Below are 19,358 nucleotides of genomic sequence, written 5' to 3' on the forward strand. Positions count from 1 at the left end.
TTCTGTTTAAAATCAAATCTTTATTCAAAAGAAGTGAAGGATTAGGACTCTGGCCAGTTTGTGACACACGGCAAGTACAGGAAAAAGAAAAAATCCTCTCAAAGAATGTAGTTCTGTTCTCTCAAAACGTGGAACTGTGTCTCTGGTGGAGGCGAAAATCTTGCAAGGGCCCCAGCTGCAACTTTAAGAAGTGTTGCGCCGACCTGCCTACGTGTCCGGCATCTAAACCCGCACAGAGGATCCCCGCCTGTGGGCCTCAGTCCAGCTCACGGAGGCCCCGAGTATCGGTGGCTGCCCCACGTGACCCTGCGTGGAACACGCCCCCTCCAGACGGCCCCGCCCCCGGCAGCAGGCCCCTGGAACCCGGAGGACGAAGGACGCTGCTCTCCTCTGCAGGAGGGTGGGAGGGCTGCGCTGCCCTCTCTTGGCGTCAGGCATCTGGGATCGAGTGGTCCATGGTGTGGTGGAGCACGGTCGGGGACAACCTAGATACAGCAACAATGACAGTCGCCCAAACCGGCAGCACCTTCTCCTCCCCACTAGCCCATACATCCCCCATGGGGTCCTTCATTTCCATTTCTGAGACTTTCAAATCGCCAGAAGCCACCAGCCCCTGGAAGGGAGGGCAGGGGAGGGCAGGCCGGGAGCCTTGAGGAGGCTGAGGAGGTTGGTGTGGCTGTGGGCAGGGGGGTGAGGGGGCAGGCATGAGGGGGGCAGCCTTACTTTTTGACCATGTGCTCGTAGATCACGGTGGGGATGATGGTCAAGGTGACAACGCTCCCGGCCGTGGCCAGAATCTCTGTGACCTCTTTGTCCTGGGGAGGAGGTGAGTGAGCAGTCACCCCCGGGGGCAGAGGAGGGGTCAGCGCGGCCCCAGCCGGAGGACCTGCTGCCTCTAGGTGAGAATCCCAGGCAGACACCCAGGACAGGCCCGGTGACTGAGGCCTGCTGACCTGAGGCCCACTGACCTGAGGACCCCTGCCCACCCTCACCCTGAAGGCCAGTCCTGTGGGCCTGAACATACCAGGGTGTCAGCACTGCTCGCCCCTCCCACCAGAGAGCTCCCAGAGCCCACATTTTCTATCCCATCTCCCTGACTCAGTCACACTCGGGTTCTGGCCCCAAGGCACAAGGAAAATTACCACGCGCGGGGACCACTAGGTGCACCCGTCCACCCAGTGGGCTCCTGGTGGCCAGCCAGCTGAGCCGAGCCCTCGCGGGACCTCTTCCTCTTACATCCGGTTGACCAGTAAAAAGAAAGGCCTACAGATACCATTCAGACCATGGAGAACAAGAAAGGACAAGCCTCCATGCAAAGCGGGCCAGACAGATCAAACTCTAAAGCTACGGCCACAGAAGAGCTTCGGCTCTCACTCTGAGACCGCTGACCTTTCACATACATCGAACCTGGCTGTGCACTTAGTTGTCGCGGGACAAGTGGAGAAGACATGTGAGATCAGACTGGTGACAGCCACAGGGTGGAACTAGCTCAGCTTTGAGAAGCAAACCATCTCAAAAAGCATAGCGACCTGGGGCCCTTCATGAAACAGACAGACCCAGTCCTCAGAGCAACCAGCACCATGGTCTGCCAGGATAACTAACAAGTTCATGACGATGCCTTGAGCCTCTGGCGAGGAAGAATTTGCCGCACATTTTAGACTGACTGTTCTCCAGAACAGTGAAGATCAAAGAACTGGAAGGCCTGGAAAGGAGTGGACCCGAGAGCAACGGCCACTCGCAATCCTTACTGGTGTAGTCAATTTTGGGGGCATAAGGCCTGACCCCCAAGGGAGGGGAGAATATGCAGTGGGGGGCATCTTAGACCCACATCAGGAAGAACTTCCTGGCCACATGCTTATGAGCCAAGAGAGCAAGCCTCCAAAGAACGGGGAGACTGTCAAGCGTGGAAAGCACATAAGGGACGGGATGGCCTGAGACGACGGCCCTTGACAGGGGCCAAGAACGGGCTGAAAAGCTTGTGCCCGCTGTGGAGTGAGAAGCCGCTGCTCAGGCCACTTCTGCCGGGGGCGGGGGCTTGGGGAGGTTGGAGCTCTGGCCTCGGGTGAGGAAGGGACCCTCACTCTAAATCACACCTGCGACAGAACTGCTCTCGGTCGAGGTGCAGTGAGTCAGGATCAAACCACTATTCAGGGTGACCTGTTCAAGCCACATGACTCACCATCTCTGTGCTCTGTTCCCTGAAGGTGCCCACCCCTCAGTCCGTGTCCACTAGACCCTAGACCCCTGCTCCTTCTTGCTTTTTAAAGTGATTTTTTTTAGAGAGAGAAAGAGAGTACAAGTGGGGGAAGGGGGGGGAGAGAGGGAGAGGGAGAGAGAGGGAGAGAGAGGGAGAGAGAGGGAGAGAGAGAGAGAGAGAGAGAGAGAGAGAGAACGAGAACGCATCCCAAGCAGGCTCCATCCTGCCAGTGCAGAGCCCAACCCGGGCTCAATCCCGCAAACCGTGAGATCATGACCTCAACCGAAATCAAGAGTCAAGACACTTAACCGACAGAGGCAGCCAGGCACCCCTCCTTCTTGCTTTTTAAAGATGAAACTCACCACACACACCCTCAAAAGATGAACAGAGGTCAGAGTGTATTTCCGAACAGTCATTTTCTAAAGCGTTCCTATTACTGACCGTGAGCCAGTGTGCAAGCAGAAGTGCCGAGGAGGGAGGTGCCCACGCAAGCAGCTGCCCAGCCCGGCGTCCTGTCCTGCACGTGCCCTCTTGCCCTCTCGCCCCTCCTTCGGCCTCTCCTCTGGCCTCCACGTGGTAGTGACAACAGGAATATTTACTGAGCACTTAGCCCGTGCCTGGCACTGTGCTCAGAGCTCTACCTTCCTTGTCTTACTGAACCGTCGCAGCAGCCTCAGGATGAGGAAACGGAGGCTCGGACGGGGCAGCAGCCTGCCCACAGACACAAGCCTCCCCTCCACCCGGCATCCTCCCGGCCCCTCCAGTCCCGTGTGGCCCACCTTCAGCCCGATGACGTTCTGCCCGTTCACCTCGCACACGGAGTGGTTGGTGAGGAGCCCGTTGCGGGCTGCGGAGCTCCCTCTGACCACAGAGACGACCTTTCCCTTCTTGATGACGAAGCCAACGTGGCCCGTGCTGTCCTTGTGCATGGTGACGGTCCGCTGGAACGGCCTGGCGGGCAGAGACAATGAGCTGCCTGGGACGTGGCTGGGGGCAGACAGAGAGGCTCCGGGGGCCAGGCCACTCACCTGTCCCGAACGACCATGACGATCTTCTCGGCCGATGCCCTCTTCAACACCCGGTGGGCTCTGTCTGTGCTCCAGCCGGCACAGTCACACCCGTCAATCTGCAGGATCTGATCTCCAAAGCGCAGCCCCACGAGAGACGCAGGGCTGTTGGCCTTCACCAGCTGCACAAAGAGCCCCTGGGGGAGGCGGGGCTCCACAGTCAGCTCCCTGGCCCAGTCTGTGCCCAGGTCCCTGTGCTGCTGTTCTCCTCCCGACCGCCTAGGAGCTACGGGGCACGGGGACCACAGTTCTGCGTGGGCAGGGCAGCAATTTTCCTGGGGAAACACTTTCCTGGGGAAGAAACGCTCCAGGCCGCGTAGCCAGGGAGCAACTTTCAACCCTGGCTGGAGGCTCTACCCCCAACCCCCGGACCGCATGGCTTCTTGTGATGGCATCGGCACCCCTGGCTTCCGCTGTGTACAGACAGCTGCCTGGAAGCCAGATCCCTGTGATGGAGGGGAGGGAGGGCTGGAGGTTCTGAGCAGCAGGAGCCCAGGAGGGACGGGTGTCCCTGCTGCTGGAACCCAGTGTCAGCCCTAGGGCCTTGCAGGATGGAGACTGAGAAGGAAGAGCCTGGGCTTGGGGTTGGGTGCGCCTCGGCTCCCCTGCCTGCTCTGTACCTTCCTTACCGCGGACAGGGCCCCGCGCTGCCCCATCTTGGGCCGGTGGCTGATGCATTCAGGGATGCCCCCTTCTCTCCTGCCCAGCCCCCAGCCCTACCTGGTCGATGGCCCTGAGCCGCAGGCCCGTCTTGCCATGCTCGTCCTTGCACAGGTGGATCTCACGCATTCCAGGCTTGATCTCTGCACGCCGCGCACCTTGGCTGTTCCCAGACACCGGTGCCACCAGCTGGCCCAGCAAGGGGCCAGAGCCCACCATCTGCACACACCAGGGTGGGGTCAGCTGGCCCCCGGGGCCTCATAAGGATGGGGAAAGGAAGATGTAGTGGTCCCTGGGCCCTATCCTATCCCCAGACCACACTCCTCTGTGAGGGCCGCTAAGGGACATGGCTCCATGAAGCCACTAGGGGGCATCAAAGTCTACACCGCTGAAAAACAGCCAGGGAAATGAGAGACAGAGAGAGGATGAGTATACAGAAAGGGGACCCTCATTTTGCAAGGTACATTGGCATCAGGAGAGGACCCCTTTAAAATCCACCTAAAAATAAAAGAAAATTTCACAGCAAATAGTGAGCAACTGGGGGTGTGTGGGGGGGAGGGGGGGAAGGCTCAATTTGGTTTTTGTCTTGAAAAAAATTTAAGCAAAAAGTATAAAAATGAACGCTTTCCCCCTAGGCCCAGAACCAGGCCGGATGCCCACTCTCACCACTACTGTTAAATACGGTACTCAAACAACTGGCCAGAAGAATAAGGCAAGAAAAGGAAATGAAGGCATACAGATTGGAAAAGAAATAAAATGGTCCCTATTTGCAAATGCTATGTTGGTCTACTAGGAAATTCCCAGGAATCTACAAATAAACTCCTAGAACTCATCACTGAGTTCAGAAAAGTCACAGGATACGAGATCAACACACAAAAATCAACTATATTTTTTATATACTAGCAGTGAACGCATGGAAACTCAAAAGTTCAATACCAGGGCGCCTAGGTGGTTCAGTCGGTTGAGCGTCTAACTCTTGGTTTTGGCTCAGGTCATGATCTCACAGTTTCATGAGTTCAAGCCCCATATCAGGGCTTGGGTTTCTCTCTATCTCCCTCTCTCCCTGCCCCTGCCCCACTCATGCTGTCTCTCTCTCAAAATAAATAAAAACTTTTTAAAAAGTACAATACCAACTATAAGCACTCAAAAATAAAAAACAGGAGCAGATCCAACAAAACATATGTAAGAACTGTATACTGAAAACAAAAACCAAGAAATGACTGATAAAACATATCAAAGCAGATCTAAATAAATGGAAAGGTATTTTCTATTCATGGATCAGAAGAACAAAAATATGAACCCTGACCTAAGCCTCACACCTTACACAAAAATTAACTCAAATTTAGATAGACCAGAAAGGCCTGATCAATGAAAGAAAAAATCCACAAATTGAACATCATCAAAATTAAAAAACTTTTGTTCTGCTAGAGATCCTTTTAATAGCTTGAAAAGAGAAGCTACATTTGAGAGAAAATTGTTACACAGACATGTCTGATGAAGGACTCTAGAATAAAGCGCTCTCCAAACTTGACTTAAAAAAACGAACAATCCTTTGAGAAAAGTGAACAAAACCTATGAACAGCATTTTACTGAAAAGAATTTATGGCTTGTAAACAGCACAGGAAAAGATGTTGAGCATCACGAGCCATCAAGGAAATGCAAACTAAGACCGTGATGAGACATCACTGCACACCTGTCATAACAGCTAAAATTACTGATGATGCTGGTGAGGAAGAGCCAGAGTGACACGTGTTGCTGGCAGGAAAATAAAATGGTACAGCCACTACGGTCACTCTCAAGATAGTTCAGAAGTTTCTTTTAAAAATGTAAACATGGGGCGCCTGGGTGGCTCAGTGGGTTAAGCGGCTGACTTTGGCTCAGGTCATGATCTCGTGGTCCGTGAGTTCGAGCCCCACGTCGGGCTCTGGGCTGATGGCTCAGAGCCTGGAGCCTGTTTCCGATTCTGTGTCTCCCTCTCTCTCTGACCCTCCCCCGTTCATGCTCTGTCTCTCTCTGTCTCAAAAATAAATAAACGTTAAAAAAATAAAAATATAGGGGCGCCTGGGTGGCACAGTCGGTTAAGCGTCCGACTTCAGCCAGGTCACGATCTCGCGGTCTGTGAGTTCGAGCCCCGCATCAGGCTCTGGGCTGATGGCTCGGAGCCTGGAGCCTGTTTCCGATTCTGTGTCTCCCTCTCTCTCTGCCCCTCCCCCGTTCATGCTCTGTCTCTCTCTGTCCCAAAAATAAATAAACGTTGAAAAAAAAAAAATTTTTTTTTAAAATATAAATATAAATAAATAAATAAATAAAAATGTAAACATGCACTTATAGGGGCGCCTGGGTGGCTCAGTTGGCTAAGCGTCCGGCTTCGGCTCAGGTCATGATCTCACAGCTCGTGAGTTCTAAGCCCCGTGTCGGGCTCTGTGCTGACAGCTCAGAGCCTGGAACCTGCTTTGGATTCTGTGTCTCCCTCTCTCTCCACCCCACCCCTGCTTGTGCTCTATCTCTCTCTGTCTTTCAAAAATGAATAAACAGTAAAAAAAAAAAAATTTTTTTAATGTAAACATGCACTTATACACCCTAGCAACTGCACTCCCGGACATTTATCCCGGAGAAATGAAAACGTATGTCTGCACAAAACACTGTATACAAATACCCACGATAACTTAGTCTATAATAGCCCCAAACTGGAAACCACTAAAACGACCCTCAATGGGTTAAACAAACCTCAGTGCCTCCATACCGTGGAATACTACTCAGCAACAAAATGGGGTGAACTAGGGGAGGTGGGTGGGGGGCAGGGGTATAGGTGATGGGGAAGAAGGAGTACAATTGTCGTGATGAACACAGGGTGATGTATATGGAACTGCCTGCTGAATCACTGTACTGTATGCCTGGAACTAATATCACACTGTAAGTTAACTACACTGGAATTAAAATGAAATGAAATGAAATGAAATGAAAGCAAACAGGGAGCCTGGGTGGCTCAGTCAGTTAAGCATCTCTTGACTTCGGCTCAGGTCATGATCTCACAGATTTGCGAGATCAAGCCCCATGTGGGGCTCCATGCTGACAACTCAGAGCCTGCTTAAGATTCTCTCTCTCCCTCTCTCTCTCTGCCCCTCCTCTGCTCATACACACATACATGCTCTCTCTCTCTCAAAATAAGCAAACATTTTAAAAAATAAAAACAGGGGCGTCTGGGTGGCTCAGTCGGTTAAGCATCCGACTTCGGCTCAGGTCATGATCTCATAGTTCATGGGTTCGAGCTCGGCATTGGGATCTGTGCTGACAGCTCGGAGCCTGGAGCCTGCTTCAGACTCTGTATCTCCCTCTCTCCTTCTGCCCCTCCCCTGCTTGTGCTCTGTCTTTGTCTCTCAAAAATAAATAAACATTAAAAAAATTAAAAGAAATAAAGAAATAAAAACAAATAAGTAAAATGGGATGAGCTATTAATACAGTCAATAACCTGGAAACATTTCAAGGGCATTATGCTGAGTGGAAAAAACCAATCTGGAAAGGATTCCATTTATATAACATTCTGAAACAAAATTATCGAGGCAGAAAACAGACTAGTGGCAGCCAGGGATGAGGGATGGTGAGGGGGAGAAGGTGGGCATGATTATGAAGGGTCAGCCCAAGGGAGACCTTTGTCTGTGAAATAGTCTGTGCCTCGGCTGCACTGGTACTTACGTGAGTCTATCTATGCAGGTGATAACAGTGACATCCCACTGCAGACACTCACTGTAGCAACACAAAAGACCCCCTTTCTTTATCCTGTAGTTATGCAGCCACTTCCCACATAACCACTGGGAAAACTGGAGGGAGGGTACAATCTTCTGTACCCTTCTCTGTGCTATCTTTGTGACTTCCCATGAATCTATGATTATTTAAAGATACAAAGTTTTAGGGGCGCCTGGGTGGCTCAGTCAGTTGGGCGTCCGACTTTGGCTCAGGTCATGATCTCACAGTCTGTGAGTTCGAGCTCCACATCGGGCTCTGTGGCTGACAGCTCAGAGCCTGGAGCCTGCTTCGGATTCTGTGTCTCCCCCTCTCTCTGCCCCTCCCCTGCTCATGCTCCGTCTCTCTCTGTCTCAAAAATAAATAAAGACATTTAAAAAAACCTTTTTTAGGGGCGCCTGGGTGGCGCAGTCGGTTAAGCGTCCGACTTCAGCCAGGTCACAATCTCGCGGTCCGTGAGTTCGAGCCCCGCGTCAGGCTCTGGGCTGATGGCTCAGAGCCTGGAGCCTGCTTCCGATTCTGTGTCTCCCTCTCTCTCTGCCCCTCCCCCGTTCATGCTCTGTCTCTCTCTGTCCCAAAAATAAATAAACGTTGAAAAAAAAATTTTTTTTAAAAAAACCACCTTTTTTAAGTAAAAATAATAATAGATTAAAAGTTTTAAAAAATTATAAAAATGAATTCATTTGTCATATTTTTATCAATATTTAGGTGAAACACACTCATGTCCTAATTACTGGTAACAGAGAGGAATCAAATCAAAGGCTTCAAACTGAAGTTTATAGAACATGACTTTCCTTGCTTCATGTCTGTACTTCACAGCATGACTGTCAAGGGTCACTGGGCAGAAACACCCAGGTGTCACCAGTTTTGCTCAGGGCCCCACACGCCCTCATCCTTATGGGTTTTCTCCCATGAGGCCCTCATTCGCCAGTGGCTGTGTGTGTGGCCGCAGCGGTTCCCATCATGGTTCTGCCACTGACTTTCACCAGTTCAGGGATGGACAGCAGACAAGCACACTGACCAAGGCCCAAGGAGATGCTGGAGCTCCTTGGGAGGGGGTTTCAGTGAGGACTGAGTCTCTAAGTGAACCTATTTTCAGGAGTGAACATTTCTGTGTCAAGGTTTCTCTTGCTCCCTAAAACCATGGAGAGAAGGAATCAAGCAAGCATTATGGTTTATTTGGGGACCGGAGCTGGGTGACCAGCTACTTGTCCCTCGGCTCTGCCGTCCATGCACCTGCTCTCAAGGCACAGGCAGCTCCTTCATTCGAAGCCTGCAGGCTTGGGCTGGGTTTAATGCCCTGCCCTCCCTTCTCATCCAGCGGGCTCAGGCCAGCAGCCTGAAGCCACAGGTCAAAGGGCAGGCAGTGGCCCTCTAGCACCCAGGTCTGCAGGAAACCCCACAGCACTTTTAATAATGGTTCAAAATGAAAAGTGCTATCAAGAAACAGAGCCACAGGCATGCTGGGGAAGAGGAGATTCCAGTTGGTTTGAATGCCAGACCAACAAGGAGGAAGAGTTGGGAGATTCTGTGCCGACATTAGGCAAGAGACAAATACCTACACTAGCACCTTCTGGAATCTGAAGCAGGTTCTGCTGGACTTCTTGGCTGGAGAGGGAAAGACCCATATAATTTTCCAATTCCGCCAGGCTTGGGTACAAAACTGACGGGAAAGGAAGGGAAGGAAGAGGAAAGGTGTTACTCAAGAGTGTGAGCTTGGCCACACCTGCCTGGCTCCCATGTGGTCACTCGTTTGTATTAAGAAACAGGGCCTGGGGATGCTTTTTACTTCCAAGAATGCACAGAACACTTGCTGGTGATGTGGGTTCTCCCCTCAGAAGGGCTGAGGGGCAGGGGTCTCCCCAGGAGCAGCCTGGGACACAGAATCCCTCATAGATCACTTTGCTGTTCAACTCAATGGACTTCCTTTGGCACTAGCTGGACATCCGACGCAGGGGTGGTGCTGGGGCTGTGACACCCCAGCTTCTAGGAAATCCACGGGCTGTGGGGGCTGTGGGAGGCCGGTGTGGGACCCCAGGGCAGCTCCAGGGAAACCGCACGGTGGCCAGGAGGGAGACAGTGGCCTGAAGTCAACTGAGCTGCTACAGGACCTAAATCACGACTTCCACCAACAACTCAAAGGACCACCACAAACATCTTGGTCTCCTCACTCGGCCACAGAAGGTAGCCCCAAATCAGGGGAGTTAGTGGCCTACGGGTCCCCCTCAAAGGGTTCTGGTGGGAGTAAATGTGCAGGAAGCCCACAGCACAGCGACAGACAAGAGGCAAGTGCCTGGAAGTGGCCACAAGAGGTCACTGTCAGTCAGGAACACCCCTGCCCCTCTCACTCACCTGAAGGCTGGGAGACTGGCAGGGCAGGCATCCTGGGCGCAGCTCTGGCCTGGGCCTGGGGACAGGTGGGGAGCACTGGTCAGCTGTGGCCTGGGGCTCCCTGAGGCTGAGGGTCAGGGCATTGGTTATGCTGGTGGGCCTAAGGTGGGGTGTCCATGAACCTGGGAGGTATGTAGATGCGGTCTCTCTAGGTGTTCCTGTTTCTGGGGGAGGTTCTCCCCACAGCCTGTGACCCGCCAACTGTCAGGTCCCACGTACTACCTGGGACAGCCAGAACAACTGAGGCCCCTCCCAACCGAATTCTCAGTCAAGAAGTCCCAAATTCCCAAAACCCACTGGAACCACAGGTGGATAGAAAGGAGCTTCTGTGGATGAGCTGGCAAAATGCCAGACCCCTGGGGTTTACTCTGGAAGCCTGTCTACAGTATGGAGTCTACCTGTACCCAATTGGAGGAAGCACTGGGACAGAGTGGGCACAAGAGAGGCCTGTCTGCTGCAGCTGCTTGGACTCTTCCATTCCTGCTGTAACTCCATTCCCTTAACCTCTGGACACCTGTCCACCAGCAGGCCCTACAGTGGCGACCTGCATGCCCAGGGGCCCTCAACACACAACGCCTTCCAAGACAAGCAAGCCTCCCTTACTTACCTTGGGGCAGTCACAAAGGCCCCATCAGGGAGCCTAGGCTAACACGCGCCCGGTGGCTTACCTGAATGGCTTGGTCCATCTTTAGGTCCTCCAGAGATGGGTACAGCGTGGACATGGCTGCTCCTTGGAACACTCTACAGGGCACAGAGGGTGAGGAGGGGTGACAGGAAGCATGGGCATCTACCTCCCATCCATGTGTACCACTCAGGACTCTCAGGATGAGAAAGATGATCGGGAAGGCATTGTCCCCGTTTTAGAGATGGGGGAGCTGAGTTTGAACCCAAGTCTGTTTTGTTCCCAAGCCCGTGATCGCTGCCCTTGCAAAATTCCATCCCACCATGTTCACCTGACTCTGGGCTATATTGGCCAGGAAGAGGAGGACTAGGGGCCAAGTCCTTCCCAGTCATGTCTCAAAGGTCAGGCGGGCTTATGAGGTCTGATCACTCAGGATCCAAGTTCAATCTGGCAGGTTCATAGCGAGTACCTTCTGCATACCTGGCCTTTGTTAGGGGTGTGCACAACACCATCCCACAGCTACACAGAATTCAGTCCAGGGTTAAAGTAGGTGGGGTCTTAGTTACAACACAAAGGCAACAGGGTACTTGAGAATCCCTCCCCCACCCTCCACACCCCTCTTCACCTCTAGGTAGTTGAGCTCCTACTGTATACAACCCATTTCCAGCCTTGATCTTAGCCTGGGCTTCCACTCTTCTCCTTGTAAACCTCTGATCTCATGAAATGCAGTGTCTTGAGTTTTGCACTTAGGCAGTAGCCCAATTTGAATGTATGAAGTACTCTGCAAGGTCAAATAAAATCTGTTTGCATCTGGCCTGTGAGCTACCAGTTCCAACCTCTGGAGGAATCAGAAGTCCATGTGGGCCACTTCAGGGAATGTGGGCTAGATACTGAGAGCAGTGGGGAGCCACCAGGGGGCTTGAAGCAGGGGTAAGACATCCCAGGCTCACGCAGAAGGCCTATTGGCTGCTATGTGGAGAACAACCAGAGAGGAGGCAAGGCCCACTGGCAGATGTTGTAGCCCCTGGGGAGAGGCGGGAAGGTGGGGAGGTCTGCACAACAGCCTGGGGCTTAGGGGTGGGATGTGGGAGAGAAGGGATTTGATACCAAATTAGAAGGAATGGTGTGCGTGAAGGGTCAAGGCAGCAGGTGCAGAAAGAGAAGGAGCAGTGATGCATGAGGATGACCTTGGCCCCTGTGGGTCACTCAGGGAAGATGCCCAGAGGATTTGCACCCGGGCAGGCGGGACTGGTGTCCCATCACCCCTGGCACACAGCCCACTCAGTTCCTGTGACCACCCCAGGCACCCCTTTACTGTGTACAGCTGTTCTGATGTCCTGATGACACCACCTTCCTAGGATGGACATGAAGACCAGGGGTCCCAAATATGTTTCGCTCACCTCTCAGTCTCGTTTTTTGTTTTTTCAAGTTTGAGCTAGGGCCGACCTTTTAAAGTCTGGGAAAATAAGATTCTTCACTTCTAATTTGTATTGAAAAAAAAAAAAATCAAAAACAGCTGGCAACGTGAGAGCAGAGATCGTGCATGGCGACGCCCAGTCCAGGCCGCATTGCAATCTCTGCCTCTTAGACGGGGCTGCCTGTATATTCTTGGTTCCCAAAGTTTCCAGCTGGCAATTTACACTTCCTGCTTGGCTCCTGAAGGCAGGCTGCTCCAGACCCTTGCCCTAGTCTAGTCTTTGGAGCAGAAATGATACCCTCAAAAGGAACAGGGATTGTCCCAGGGGGAGAAGGAGACTGGCTCTGCACCCCTTTAGACCCACTGGGGGAACAGACCCCTTTGTCTGTGGCCTTCCCCTGCACACACTCGGGGAGATTTTTATCTTGGGACAGTCCTCAGCAGGTACCATCTGTCAAAAACAAGTCACTGTTTCCAGGATCATGCATGAAGAGCAGATATGAAAGTAAGAGGCCAACCCTGCCCTGCTTTTTCTAACACTGAAGCAGCACAGCAGTTATATTTTTAGCGGCTGCCCTCTGGGAGAGCAGAATTGGAGATCCACTTCCTGGAAGTCACCCCCAGGCCAGGACCACACAACACTTTCTCTGCGTCTGGGACCTTTGCCACTGCCACCTTCTACGAGCCCCACCTCAGTTTTGGGCTCTGGGCAGAACCGAGAAGCAGCTATTCCCCCAACTTTTAACAGTTTATGATACAGCGGGGAATGGCTCCTAGCCAGCAAATAGGCTGGGTCTCATTCAATCATCCCTCTATCCACTGACAGCATTTGGGTATCTACGGCGTGCCGGGGACCCTGGGCCTGTTTTAATCGTCCTGGTCCCTCTGCTTGGCACACCACCCTTTCCTACGTGGTGGTCTTTAAAGGCTTAGCTCCAATGCTGTTTCTTAGGTTGTCTTTTTCAGGCCATCGGACCCCCTGCTAGTTGGCTGGGTCTCCATGTGTTCCTAATCCTGACCTGTGCTGCCTCTATCATCAAGCTATTTATCATATAACACGATTAACATCTGGGTATTTTCTCATACTAGACCCCGCCTCACGAGGGCAGGGGCTGTGTCTGTTCACCACACTGTGCCTCCCCACCACACATGCATGGTGGCAAAAACTGTTATTTGAATAACTCAGTGGTTTTCCAAGAACAGATTGGAAATTTGTGTGGGGATTTGGGGTGTCACAAGACTGAGGGGACACTAATAACATTTAAGACACAGCGAGCAGACACCTGGACCTCTTGTAAGGCACAGAATGGTTCACCATAAAAAACTGTCCTCCGTCCTGCGCAATTTTCCCAGTGTCCTTCCAAACCTTCATGTGGGCAAAAAAGCCTGCTTGCAACCTATCTTAGATGAGTTTTGGCGTGCCCGAGTGGCTCAGTTGGTTAGGTGACCGACTCTTGATTTCGGCTCAGGTCATGATCTCAGGGTTTGGGAGTTCAAGCCCCACATCAGGCTTTACACTGACAGTGCAGAGCCTGCTTGGGATTCTCTCTCTCTCCCTCTCTCTCTCTGCCCTTCCCCCACTTGCTGTCTCAAAAATAAAAACTTAAAAAAAAATACAGTGAGTTTTTCCTGGTTTTAATATGCAATATGTTATCCAGAAATGCATACACCAGGCTAATCAAGGGAGGTCGTACTCTGTTTTGTTCACCATTTTGGAAAATCAGTGTCAGTCCTTCTCACCACCGGTGAGCCACCAGAACACGCCCATGTGTGTCTGCATTGTGGCTGTCATCCGAATTACACATTTGTATACAAGTATCTAGCCTTTGACTCGAGAAGTCAAATACAAACTGTCGGCAAAATTCAAGTCCAAACTTACTCCTTTTACGTTAGGCACAAACATCACCTGGTGTAATCCAGTTCCAGCCTTTACAAAGTGAGGTGCATAGTCTTGTACTATGAATTACTTTCACTGCCCGTGTGTCGCCTTTATAACACATACGGGGCATTATTTTTTTCACCCCCGGGGAACCACCGTTCCGGACGAATCCGCCTCCTCTCTCAGACTCAATTTCCCCGACTTCCGCAGGTAGGTACAATCTCCACGCACTGGGGACCGGTGAAGGCCCCGCTGGTCGCGAGGGACTGTTCTTCACCCCAGCCTCAGTTTCCCAATCTGTCACACCGCTCAAACATCTCCAAACTACTCCCACGCGGCCGCACCATTCGCTTCAAACCGGGCCGGAAGCGACGCCTCGCGGCCGCTGTGGGCTACCGCGCCTGCGCAGAGACCCCGCCAGGCCGCGAAGGCTCGCTGCGGCTTCTAGAACGCATGCGCCTCACCCACCCAGGCCCGCGCGCCGCTCGCGATGGCTCCCAGATTGCCCCGCGGTAGCGGGGTGGAAAATGGCGGCCTCCTCTCTCTGCGCGGGTGGTAAGCTGGCTGGGCTGCTAGAATCCAGCCGGCCTCTCGCCTTATCCAGGTGCTCATGGCTGGCGCCAGCACCCACAAAAAGAAATCAGGTAAAGCTGCAGAGGAAGGGATGGGAAGGCTCGATCGGGCCCCTTGACCCCTCTTTACTGGACTGGAGGCTGCGCGGCTCAAATCGAGCTTTTAAAAGGAGCGCGCGTACCCCACGCCGCTGACCCCAAAGGGCCATTCACGGCCTCCAGAGGAGGGAGGAGGCGGTCGATCCGTTTCCTGCTGAGAAGATTCTGTTCTAAGGCAGCTGTGGGAGGGGAGAAAAGGGTAAAGACACTCCTGCGCTCCGCGCTCCCCGCTCCTCGCTGCCTGTTGCTGGAGAAGAAGGTCCCTCTTGTTCGCCAAGGCTGCCGAAGCAGTTCTCGAGTATTTCCTACCTGTTGTGACATCGTCGGCCCTCCCACTCTTTCTCTCGCCGTTTATTTGTTTTGTTGTTTTGTTTTTTCCTTGCCTGGCGCTGACTTCTGACCAGGTGCTTAGCTGCAGGTGTCCCCCCACCCCTACGCAGATTCACCTTGGGATCCCACCCGATAGTGGCTGAGTGAGCCCCGCTACCCAGGATAGGGGTTTGTGCTTGGCCGGGCAGATCACTTCCCACTGCCGAATTGGACCCACTGCTTCTTATAAGGGATTCGGGCAGTTTGGCTTATGGGATGCAGGACAAAAGGCTAAGGCAACCAGGAAAGCCCGATGGTTTGGGATGAATGATGAATAGGTGAATATGAGATTCTGTGGTCTAGAGAAGAGAGGTTTGCCTAATTCTGTGCGTGTGGGGGGATTTGGGGCAAAGCTTAGAATTGGGGGAACAGAAAGTTTAGAATTGAAGTTCACCAGAGGAACAAGGGGCAGGGAGAAGGCATGAATGGCATTCAAGACAGGGAACAGCACCTGAGAAGGCATGGAGGCATGAACTAGCAGAGTGAGTTTTAGTATCAGAAGGCAGTCTGGAATGAATGAAATGCAGCGTGAGTGTGGAAAGTGAGGAGGGGTGACTACAGATGGTACCAAGAGTCAGGTCATGGAGATGTGAATTCCACGTTGAAATTTAGAGATTTATCCTGAGGGCAGGAGTTGGGTATGGCTCCCAAGCGCAGAAGCTGAGGTGAACTCACACCAGATTTCTGGCTCAGGCCATGAAGTGGATTTGGTAGCCAGCTGTAGAGGGCAGCAAAGCTAGGAAAAAATGAGGTAGTAAAGATCTGGAAGGCAGCTGGACCCTTAGGTCTGGGCCTCCCTATCCCTGGAGTCCACTTCCACCCTCTTGAACCAACTTCCTACCTCCCTCCCTTCCCTCTTTCCTCCCTCCCTCCTGGATTGGATTTGTGCTGTGCTGTATTTGCCTATCTCCCTCCCCAGTGCCTGGCACACAGCAGGCATCCAGCTACTGTTTCTTAAAGGAATGGAAAAGACAGAGGGGGAAGAGAAAGCCCAAAAAAGTCCTTTGAAGAGAAACCCTGGGCCTAGAAAGGGAGGAAAAAAAAAAAAAAAACAACAACAAACCAGTGCCCTGATGAGGTAGATTGAAAGGCTGCCTCCTACGATCTGACAGTGCTCAGTTCAGTACTGGCTTCCTGCAATTAATTGGCTCCTCTGAAAGGAAAATAACCCATCTCTCTCAAAGGAATTTTCCTTCCCCCTGCGCTTCACAGAATTTCCATCCCTGAGTTTCTGTGCTTTTTTTGGATATAAGCAATACCACCACCCACAACAGTCCAGCAGTCAGGTCCTTGGAGATCAAGAGGGCTGACAAGGGTGTCAGCTTCCATCTTTGGACTTTGGGATGAGAACACTCCTTTGGCACGCCTTGTTCCAACCAGCTGAAACTACAGGACTCCTACTTGTTCCTGTGGACAGCTCATCCACCCTTCAGAAGACAGTGTGTGCGGGAGGGAAGCGTGGGTTAGTGTCAGAGGAATAGCTCCTAGAAGGCCAGATTAGCCCGGGGATGTGGGGAGTTAGAAAGGAAGAGGCTGTTGCTAGGCCACCAGCAGGTACCCTCCTCCCCCTCAGGGCTGTACCGAATGCTGGAGAAAAGCTGTGAACGTCTACAGGGAATGCAGGTGCTCCCGAATGCAGGCCCCGGAGAGGCAGAGCAGGAGCAAATCCTGGGAGGCAGGCAGGACTGGATTCAGACTGCTGCCTCTCGCTGGTGCAAATAAGCACGGACAAGTCCCTTTTGAGTGTCCTTTTGTGGTACAGGTAACAGGGTGACAGTACTTGCATCACAGAGTTGTCGTGGGGACGTAAAGATCCTTAAAAAGAGGGGCGCCTGGGTGGTTCGGTCGGTTAAGCGTCCGACTTCGGCTCAGGTCATGATCTCGCTGTCCGTGAGTTCGAGCCCTGCGTCGGGCTCTGGGCTGACAGCTCAGAGCCTGGACCCTGCTTTGGATTCTGTGTCTCCCTCTCTCTCTCTGCCCCTCCCCTGTTGCGCTCTGTCTCTCAAGAATAAATAAATGTTAAAAAAAATTAAAGATCCTTAAAAAGAGAGATCTGTATAGAGTGCAACTTGGCACGTAAAGGGCATGCAGTCATCATTAGCTATTCATTCAGGACCTTTACTGAGTAGCTACGTCCTTGGGCTGTTTTAGGTACTGAGGCAGGGAGCAAAAGGAAAATCTGTCCTTGAGGAGGGTTTCTTTCTAGCTGGATAAGTGTGTTTGCTGTGGTAGGAAGTGATGGGGAGAAAGATAAAGCAGGATGGAGGGTGGAGTGTCCAGAAGGGCCTCACTGCCAGGTGGGGGTGACAAGTGACTTGTGTAAAAGCCTAAAGGGGTAGGGAAGAGCAGGAAGAGTGACGAGGTGGAGGGCGTGGCCACTGGGGCAGTGGCCCTGAGGTGGGCGTGCCTGTTGTTTCCAGGTCATCTGGCTGGTGAGACTGGAGTCCGTCGTTCGGAGGGGGAGCAGTGATGAAGAGGTCACAGGAGGAGTGAGCAGGCCAGTTCCCCAGGATTTACCATTTACTCTGCTGAGATGGGAGCCACTGGAAAACGTTGAGCAGCAGAGGGACATGGTCCAACTTAAATTTTAACAGGCCCCCCTCTTGTCGACGTTTGGAGAACAGACCAGAGGGGCAGGGGTGGACGCAGGGAGCCCCGGTAAGCAGCGATGGTGCTGTCAGAATCGTTACTGGTTTGGAAATCAACATTTTTAGACAAAGAAAAACTAGGTAAAAACAAAAAAGAATTGTTTTAGTTTGGGCCGCCCCAGGTAACGAGCCAGTGTGGCAGCCTCGCCTGAAGCACCATTTTCTGAGACTGTGCTGTGCGGAGGGCACAGACTCTCCCCTCTCGGCCATGAGCTCATTCAGTTCTCCCAACGGTGTGGGGGGTGGGGGGTTCCCAGTCTCCACAGGAAGAAACCAGTTCTGAGAAGGTCAGGCCTAGCTCCCCAGCAGCTTTTTCCTTGCCGTGGTAGGGAAGTTGCTAGAAACCGCTTCAGACAGAGAAAACAAGTAACAGAAACCGAGGCCTGCACTCCCAGTGCCTTGTGGAAACCCACTCTTTGCCTGGCCTTCCAAAAGCGCACTTCAAGGAACAGGGCGGGGGGGGGTCCCATCTCTCGAACACTGGCACAGGCCGTCAGAAGGAGCCCGCAGCCCTCACCGTGTCTGGATAAAGATCACTGGGCCCTCGAACTGACCCAGGGCTGGGGTGAGAGAAGGAGACGCCAATTCACACTGTGCTCCCAGAGGGAGGCACCTTGAAAGGAAGCTGCCTGGGAACCCAGGAGGGTCAGGATAGCGGGAGAGCAAGCCTGACTCGGTCCCAGTCAGTACGGGCCCCCCGCTCTTACCTGCCGGCCAGATGCTGCCGAACGTCCTTTTCCAGCTACTGCCAAGAGTCTGTTCCCCTCCCTGGAGGGTGGTGGCCCTTGTCCCAGCCAGGTTCTGGCTCTGGGAAGGGTGGTGCCCGCCCCGCCCCCTGTCAGCTGACTCAGCCGGGTGAACCCAGGTAAGAGCCCCATGAGCCTGTGAACCAGGCAGGTCACAAGGCCCAGAGCACGGCTTGGGCCTTAGTGCAGATGTGGAGGCGGGGTCAGGGGCACACAGCTGCTGTTGGGAGGGGTAGGAACCGAGACTTCTGGGCCTTGAGGAAATCGGAATCGGATTGGACGCCCGTCCTGCTGAACATGAAGACGGTTTGATGGGTATCCGGGGTCTTAAAAAATGGCCATAAGTTGTGACCCAGCGTTTCCCCTCTAGGAATGTGTTATAATAAACTAGGCATTGAGGTCCCATCACCACACTGCTTATCACAGGGAAATTTGGAAATCCCAAATGCCCATCCCTGGGGTCTGGTTAAACACATCCATGCTTTCAGAAGCTCACAAAACTGTTAATGTCATTTAAGGGAAGACAGCAAGGAAATGTTCCTGAGACACTGGCAAGATATTGAGAAATCAATGTGTTTGGTTTTCGGTTTTGTTTTGTTTTGTTTTTTTAAAGCGGATATGCGTTGCCAACAGTCTGGGAGGACATGTCCTAAAATGCTAGAAAGTCTGGATGGCGGGGTATGTGTTCCAAGGTGCTAAGGGTGGGGTGGGTTTGCTTTTAAAGTTAGTTTTTGCTTTGAATGCTCATGATTTTTGTAAGGCGGGGAGCAAATTAAGTTTGTTTTTAAAAAAGTATTTAGGGACGCCTGGGTGGCTCAGTCAGTTAAGCCTCCACCTTCAGCTCAGGTCATGATCTCATGGTTCACATGTTCGAGCCCCGCGTCGGGCTCTGTGCTGGCAGCTCAGAGCCTGGAACCTGCTTCGGATTCTGTATCTCCCTCTCTCTCTGC

At 52.5% G+C, this 19,358-nt stretch overlaps 1 protein-coding gene across 9 annotated transcripts in view; it reads right to left on the reverse strand.

Moving 5' to 3' along the window:
* SDCBP2 (syndecan binding protein 2) overlaps window positions 1-19,358 on the reverse strand; it is a 30,583-nt gene continuing 11,225 nt past the window's right edge. For 2 of the 9 annotated variants that reach the window (XM_047852304.1, XM_047852311.1), the window contains exons 2-9: window positions 10,725-10,797; window positions 10,018-10,072; window positions 9,228-9,328; window positions 3,985-4,143; window positions 3,226-3,401; window positions 2,977-3,148; window positions 724-815; window positions 1-485 (exon numbers count right to left, since the gene is read on the reverse strand). In XM_047852304.1, the coding sequence (XP_047708260.1) occupies window positions 431-485; window positions 724-815; window positions 2,977-3,148; window positions 3,226-3,401; window positions 3,985-4,143; window positions 9,228-9,328; window positions 10,018-10,072; window positions 10,725-10,797 (883 nt within the window). In that variant the 3' untranslated portion in view covers window positions 1-430. Of the gene's footprint in view, window positions 486-723; window positions 816-2,976; window positions 3,149-3,225; window positions 3,402-3,984; window positions 4,144-9,227; window positions 9,329-10,017; window positions 10,073-10,724; window positions 11,198-11,303; window positions 14,453-18,369; window positions 18,998-19,358 lie in introns of those variants that run through there. The other 7 variants (XM_047852309.1, XM_047852312.1, XM_047852307.1 and 4 more) reach the window with 7 other exon arrangements.

The sequence above is a fragment of the Prionailurus viverrinus genome, chromosome A3 (assembly GCF_022837055.1).
Source record: "Prionailurus viverrinus isolate Anna chromosome A3, UM_Priviv_1.0, whole genome shotgun sequence".
Lineage (NCBI taxonomy): Eukaryota > Metazoa > Chordata > Mammalia > Carnivora > Felidae > Prionailurus > Prionailurus viverrinus.